This window comes from Diceros bicornis, chromosome 28, assembly GCF_020826845.1.
Source record: "Diceros bicornis minor isolate mBicDic1 chromosome 28, mDicBic1.mat.cur, whole genome shotgun sequence".
In the NCBI taxonomy this organism is placed as follows: Eukaryota; Metazoa; Chordata; class Mammalia; order Perissodactyla; family Rhinocerotidae; genus Diceros; species Diceros bicornis.
In genome coordinates, this window is record NC_080767.1 from 30,880,333 (window position 1) to 30,887,923 (window position 7,591).

General features: G+C 40.1%; 1 protein-coding gene across 1 annotated transcript; it reads left to right on the plus strand.

The window, feature by feature from the left end:
- Positions 1-3,277: 3,277 nt before the first annotated feature.
- Positions 3,278-4,280, plus strand: LOC131393600 (olfactory receptor 1J4-like). Its single transcript, XM_058524669.1, has one exon. The coding sequence runs from the start codon at positions 3,348-3,350 to the stop codon at positions 4,278-4,280; it is 933 nt and encodes a 310-aa protein (XP_058380652.1). The 5' UTR covers positions 3,278-3,347.
- The last annotated feature ends 3,311 nt before the right edge of the window (positions 4,281-7,591 follow it).

Consider the following 7,591-nt stretch of genomic DNA (forward strand, 5'->3'; position numbering starts at 1 on the left):
GCCAATGGAAACACAAGCAAGAGATCAAATGCAGAAGGCGAGAGAGGTTGGAGCATTCATTCTGTTTTCCTCCCTGCTGAACTGTGGGTTGACATGGCTGTCCACAGTTCCTGTCCAGGGGTCCTCTCCTACCCCTACATGTCCCACCAGGTTCTCACAACCACTCCCTTCCCTTGCACCTGTTTCCCACTGCTACTAGCCCTGGGTGCCTCACCATCCATTTAATAGTTTCCCTTAAATTTGGCAGCACCTTTGTAAACAAGCCATTATTACATTTCTTTAAAAAAATCCTTTGTCCAAGCCTGAACCATGCCCCAGAAGAAAGACGTTGGTGGATTCAGAGACACTGTCCCCTAGGACTCCAGTCCCCTCTGGCTCTTGAATGTTCAGTTCCCCAAAGGGCAATAAGAAATTGGCCAATTAGGCTGCAGTGGCTCTTCCCTGACCCAGAAGCCTTGGGGGGACTTTGTTTCTGTCCTCTTGCTTGTTCTTAAAATGTTACCTTTTGCTTATTGCTCTAGAGTTGGCTAAGGAACATGAAAATCTGTAGAAGTGTTGATGGCACAAATATTTCTTGTTTTCTTCTGGATACCAAGTCTCCTGAAAAGAAGCTGGGGATTTGGGCAACAGTCTAAGCAGAAGGTGCCTGAACTCGCTCAGGACAACGGAGGTCAGAGGGAGCTGGAAATCTGCGCTTGGCAATGGATCTGTCTGTGTGCTTGTGGGTTTGTGTATGAGTATCTCTATGTTCATGGGTGTGTGTATGTGTGTGTGTGTATGCTTGTGTCCCTGTTGTTTCATAGTTGCATGCATGTGTGTGTCTTATGTATCTGACTCACAGCCTGATTCTTTTCCCGAGTTAGTCCCAGTCTGGGCTCTGTTTTAGCATGTGTAGACAAGTTATCAGCCTCCTAACATTTGATTTAGGGGCTCCTGATTCATGCCTGTGATCTTAAATATTTGCATCCTGTTATTATGTTGGGACATTTCCCCCACGGAGTGTGCGTCACAGCTCAGCAGATAAGAGCTCAGCATCAGGTGTGAGATTGTTCTCTCCGCTACTGGAGAAGAAGCCTGACCTCACCAAGGAACTGAAGTTTGAGAGGGCTCAAACCTCTGCTCCACAGTATGTGTAGTGTATGTGCAAACTATGTTTGTGGGTGACACACTTGTGTGCGAGGGCAAGAATGTGTATTGTTTGCTCTTGTTTGTTTGATTTTACCATATGTATGTTACGACGTGCATGGTTTGTTGGTGGTTTAATGTCTGTGGCTGTGTGAATAGGCTTAACTGCCCCTTGCTGGCTGCCTTCCCCCAGGAAGGGTATAGTCAGAAGGGGCCAAATCATGTTTCTCAGTAATGGGAGTGTGTGTGCTGCTTGTTGTAGTGGGTGTGTACCTGAGTGTCCATGTGTGCTGTTGGTGTGTGCTTCTTGTGAGATTTTTGCATTGTGTGTGGCCTTGTGTGTTTTCGTGATGTGTGTGTTTCTAGTGATGAGTTATGTATATATGCTGAGTTGAGTGTTTACCAGGTGTGTCATGCGTCAGATGTGTTGAAGTGCATCATGAGTGTGTTTGTGGGTGAATGATACATCATTGTGTGTTGTTTATATCTCACTTTTCTTGTCATTTATCCCTTGTATGAATGTATGTGTTCATGACCTGAACCACACACTGGCTATCCTTCTCTTAGCATAGGAATTTGTGACCGATTTGATAGAATTCTCAAATCAGCAGTGTTTGTGTGTGTGTGTGTGATTTGAATGCATTTGCGGGACTTCTTATTTTTCCCCATGACTCAAATATTTCCTTCAGTACCTTCCTCTGGGGGACCATTGACTGAGATAATCTAAGCTCCAAGCAACTCCCTATTCTTGAAATGGATCTGCTATGATTTTCATATACCTGAGTGTGACTGAATCACTCAGAGTTTTTTAACCCTTCACTTAATGTCACAGGCAAAGACACATGAAGTGTAATGCTATGTGAAGTTAGAGTGCAGAACCCTCAGCAAATGGTGGTGAGACCCTGGGAAAATCATTTAATTTCTTGGCCTCAGTTTTAAATTTATAAAATGGAAGTAATTACAGTTGCCTTATGATACTTACAGGCCCTTAATAAATATTGTTTGAATAAATGATAATGAAAGTGAGAGTCTTTTGTCAAGTAGAAAATAGATCAATATAAATTAAGGGAGCCATCTAGGCGGGGAACTAAGAACATTTTGAGCTACTTTGGCTTCTTTGCAGCCCTAAAGGAACACAGGTTGTCTGGCTCTCCTAACGAATAATGGAGGAAGTTTCCATGTGTAGTGGTTGAGAGCATGGGATCTGATCACACACACATATTATATAGAGCTACATGAAGGAATCAATATATAAGTTTTAACCTACAGAAATGGCAATATTATGTTAAATATATATATGGAATTTATATCATTTATGTTTCTATATCCCAAGAGCTAAAATAGGTGAAGGAACATTCATTCTTAGTGCAGCTTGAAATATTTTTTTAAATCTAGGAATGTAAAGCCGATGTGTGGATTTAATTAGGAAGTATAGGTAAGTCCTTAGCCTACTACCCAAATGTTCACCAAATGTTCTCCATTCTTATGAAAGGTAGTTTGTGGACTATTGTGGTTTGGGAGCTATTCTAGCATCAAATGGCTTTAAATGACCAACAACTTCTAGAGCGACTGTGAATTTAATGCTGTAGGTCACTGGGACCCAGCCAGATTAAAAGGAGTGTTACAATACTCCAACAGTGCAATTTCAGCACTGAAGTCTCACATGATTATAAAGAAGGAAAAACTGATCTCACTTTGCTGAGATTCATCTACTCTTTCTGCTACAGTGAACTATTATGATTTGTCTCTGTCTTGGTGTAGTGAATCATCCCTCTATGCTCATCAAGATCTATACTCACAGAGAGCAGCAACCTTGCCTTTCTTATTCACTGTTGCAATCTCAGTCCTTAGTAGAGGTCCATACTCAGCCTCAACGTACAACAAATGTTGGTTGAATAAACCAATGAACCCTTTCTTGCTTCTGTCCAATCAGGTCTTGTTGGCACCTTTTGGGTGTGATGGTTTCTGGAAGCCTAACTGGGATAGAACAAAGTTGCATGCACCCACAGGTGTGAGAAGTTAACTTAAAAATTAATAGTATTTAAAAATTTAAAATTTATTTAAAATTTTAAAATTGGTTGTTTAAAATTTAAAGTTCATCATATTTAAAAATTCATTGTTTTCCCAGAGAATTACAGTACTACATGTGATGGTCCTGATCATCTTTTCTAGGTTCCAGAGATTTCCAAACCTTCTTCATCCACGGCATATAGAACAGCAGTATGAGGCTTGAGAACCAGAGCAGAGTGTTTGAGTTCCTCCTCCTGGGGCTCCCCATTCCACCAGAGCAGCAGGGCATGTTCTTTGCCCTATTCCTGGGCATGTACCTGATCACAGTGCTGGGGAACTTGCTCATCATCCTGCTTATCAGGCTGGACTCTCACCTCCACAACCCCATGTACTTCTTCCTTAACCACTTGGCCTTCTCTGACATTTCCCTTTCATCAGTCACAGTTCCAAAGATGCTCATGAACATGCAGACTCAGCAACAATCCATCCCCTATGTGGGGTGCATTTCTCAGATGTGTTTTTTCTTAGTTTTTGCTTGTCTTGACCATTTCCTTCTTGCAGTGATGGCATATGACAGGTATGTGGCCATCTGTCAGCCACTCCATTACACAATTGTTATGAGGCGAGAGCTGTGTGTCTCATTAATAACTGGGTCCTGGTTCTTTTCTTGTGCACAAGCCTTGTTGCACACCCTCCTTTTGGTCCAACTTTCCTTCTGTGCTTACAATACCATCCCCCACTTGTTCTGTGACCTCACTGCACTCCTGAAGATGAGCTGCTCTGACATCTCCCTCAATGAGCTGGTCATCTTCACCAAAGGAGGAATGCTTTTCTTCTTGCTTTTGAGTAGTATCTTGGGCTCTTATATCTGTATAGGGACCACAATCCTGAAGGTCCCCTCCACCAAGAGACTCTTTAAAGCCTTTTCTACCTGTGGCTCCCATCTCTTTGTTGTGACTTTATATTATGGGACACTTGGAGGTGTTTACTTTTTCTCCTCATGTTGGGGCTCCAATGACAAAGACATAATTGCTTCAGTCCTGTATGCAGTGGTTGCCCCCATGCTCAACCCCTTCATATATAGCCTAAGGAACAGAGATATAAAACAGGCACTAGAAATATTTGTCAACAGGCTAACTTTTTAAAGTGACATTCACTAAATCTTCTTATTGCAGTCACGAGCACAGTGAGATGTGTCTCCTAAAATTATTGTGTGATTGACAATTCAATATAACTTCAGAAGCATGTGCATTTTGCTGTCATGCATTGTGTTGTTAAAATGTTAACTTGGTTAAGTTTACTACTTGGCTTGTTAAATATTCTTTATTCTTATTTAACTTTTTCTGTTTGCTCATCCTGTCTTATAGATATGTACAAAATCTTATACGAAACATCACACAATTATCATTTTGAATTTGTCTTTTTCTCCTTTTAGATATGTCAGTTTTGACTTATGTATTTTTTTATGTTATGTTATTGAGGACCCAGAGATTTAGCATCACAATCTGTTCCTGATGGACTGATTATTTTAATTAGTAGTGTGCTGAAGCTCTCTTGCATTGGCTTCAAGCTGATTATGCATGTTTCGTCCCAGCTCCACATTCAATGGCATCATGTTGGTAGATTGAAATCAGCCATTATGGGAACAATGACACTATGGAAATTGGAAAATCCTACAAAGCAACGCTTTGTAAAAAATAGAGAGAGAGAGACAGAGAGTCATTTTTATGTATTTAACAGCACACAACTGCATTTATAATTAGGATATATTCCTCTTTATCTCTACAATGGCTCCTACCTCAACATCTCATCTACTTCTTCTGATATTAATATAGATATAACTCCTTTCTTCTAATTAGAGTTTACGTACTATTTCTTTTCCATCGCTTTATTTCAAACTCTTCTATGTCCTTATATTTGTGAGGTTTCCGTTGTTAACAGTGTAAAGTTGGATTTTGCTCTTTTTATGCGGATCGCTAACCATTATATTTCTGGAGAATTTGATCTATTAACATCTAATGTAATCATAATATATTTGATTTTATATTTTTCATATTGCTAGATGTTTCCTGTTTGAGACATCACTTTCATATTTATTCTCTCTTCTCTTTCTTCCTTGTATTAAATAAATATATATTTTGTTATTCATTTCTACCTCTATTACCTTATTAATCATATATTATCATTATTTTATAATTCTTTTCTGTGCCTTATGTAGAGATTACTTCTCACTTTCTTTTACATTTTTTTTTATTGTGATATAATATAAAACACATGCAGTTTACCATTTTAACCATTTGAGCTATAGAATTCAGTGGCATTTAGTACATTTATCACCACTACTTCCCCCTAGGACCACAAAAGGAAACTCTGTGGAACGTCAATGCAATGGAGGACTTTGTGGCTGTGAAAAAATAGTAACAAATATATCCATGAATCAATATGGAGGAATTTCCAGGTTATTTTGTTCAATAAAAAAAAAAAAACAATGTGTAAAGGAGCATGTACAGCATGCTACTTTTTGTGCAAAAATGAAGTAAAACATACATCCATCTTCACATTTTAACAAAAAGAAACACAAGGAGAATAAATCAGAAACTAATGAGATTGCTTGCCTACAGGAGGTGGATAGGAATGGGGTAGAAAAGATGGGGAGATTAGTGTATTTATTTGTATAGTTTTGACTATGTTATCTTTTACCTACTAAAAAATGAATAGAAGAGGGTAGGGAATAAAGCAAAATAGAATAAAAGAAAACAAATAAACCTAATAATATTGTAACTTAATCTCATAATTAGACTACAGGGGAAAATAAGATAACTAAGCTAAGTAATTCCTGAATACAGATTTTTTTCTATATATTATCACAAGAAAGAAGAAAATTTTATTTATTTTATTTTATTATTTTATTTTAGTGAGGAAGATTAGCCTGGAGCTAACATCAATCACCAATCCTCCTCTTTCTTGCTGAGGAAGATTGGTCCTGGGCTAACATCCATGCCCATCTTCCTCTACTTTATAGGTGGGACGCTTGTCACAGCATGGCTTGATAAACGGTACATAGGTCCACGCATGGGATCCAAACCCATGAACCCCAGCCCGCCAGTGTGGAGCGTGCAAACTTAACCTCTACACCACAGGGTCAGCCCCAAGAAAAAAATCTTTAAACAAAGTTTTTGAGCTCCAGTTAGTTTGTCATTAGAAGTGGTAAGAGTTTGAGAATCTGAAATTACTTAACATGTGTTCAAAGACTCAGCAAATAAGTAACAAGGCTCATACAATGCCCCCTCAGCTCTGGAGTCTCAAGTTGCTTTAAGGCAGAAACAACTGATACCAGTTCGCTGAGGCTCATTTACTATTTCCGCTGTAGTGAATTATTATGATTTGTCTCTGCCTTGATGTAGTAAATCATCCCTCTATGCTCATCGAGATATACTCTCCTAGAGGACAGGGAATTTGCCTTTCTCTTCACTGCTACATACTCAGCCCTTGGTAGAGGTCCTGATAAAGATCCAATGTTTAATAAACAAAGGTTGAATGAAATAGTGAACACCCTCTTGCTTCTGTGCAATGAAGTCTTGTTGACTGCTTTTGGGTGTGACGTTTTCCTGGAGCCAGACTGGGATAGAGGGGATATTCATGAATCCACCGGTGTGAAAAATTACTGAGAGTGTAATTAAAAATTGATTATTTTCCCAGAGAATTACAGTATGACATGTGATGGTCCTGATCATCCTTTCTAAGTTCCAGAGATTCCCAAACCTTCTTCGTTCCCTGCATATAGAAGAGCAGCGTGATACCTGAGAAGCAGAGAAGCATGTCTGAGTTCCTCCTCCTGGGGTTCCCTATCCCGGAAGGACAGCAGGGCATGTTCTTCACCCTATTCTTGGGCATGTACCTGACCATAGCACTGGGGAACCTACTCATCATCCTGCCTTTCAGGCTGGACTGTCCGCATCCCCATGTACTTGTTTCTCAGCCACTTGGCCTTCTCTGATGTTTCCCTTTCATCAGTCACAGTCCCAAAGATGCTCATAAACATGCAGATTCAGCAACAAGCCATCCCCTATGCGGGGTGCATTTCTCAGGTGTGTTTTTTGTTGTATTGACCATTTCCTTCTTGCAGTGGTGGTGTACGATTGGTATGTGGCCATCGGTCACCCTCTCCACTACTCCATCATAATGAGAGATGAGTTCTGTGTCATCCTGGTGGCTGGGTCCTGGTTGTCCTCTTGAACTCAAGTCCTATTGCACACCCTCCTTGTGGATCAGTTGTCCTTCCGTGAAGGGCTATCATCCCCCACTTCTTTTGTGATCTTAGTGTTGTGCTCAAGTCCTCCTGCTCAGACATCTTCCACAATAAGCTGCTCATTCTTGCTGAAGGAAGACTGATCGTCATCCTGCCATTGAGTGTTATCTTGGGCTCATATATCCTCATGGCAGTCACCGTCCTGAA

What these genes read in the sequence shown, in the direction of transcription:
- LOC131393600 (XM_058524669.1), top strand. Translation starts at nt 3,348, where the DNA reads ATGAGGCTTGAGAACCAGAGCAGAGTGTTTGAGTTCCTCCTCCTGGGG.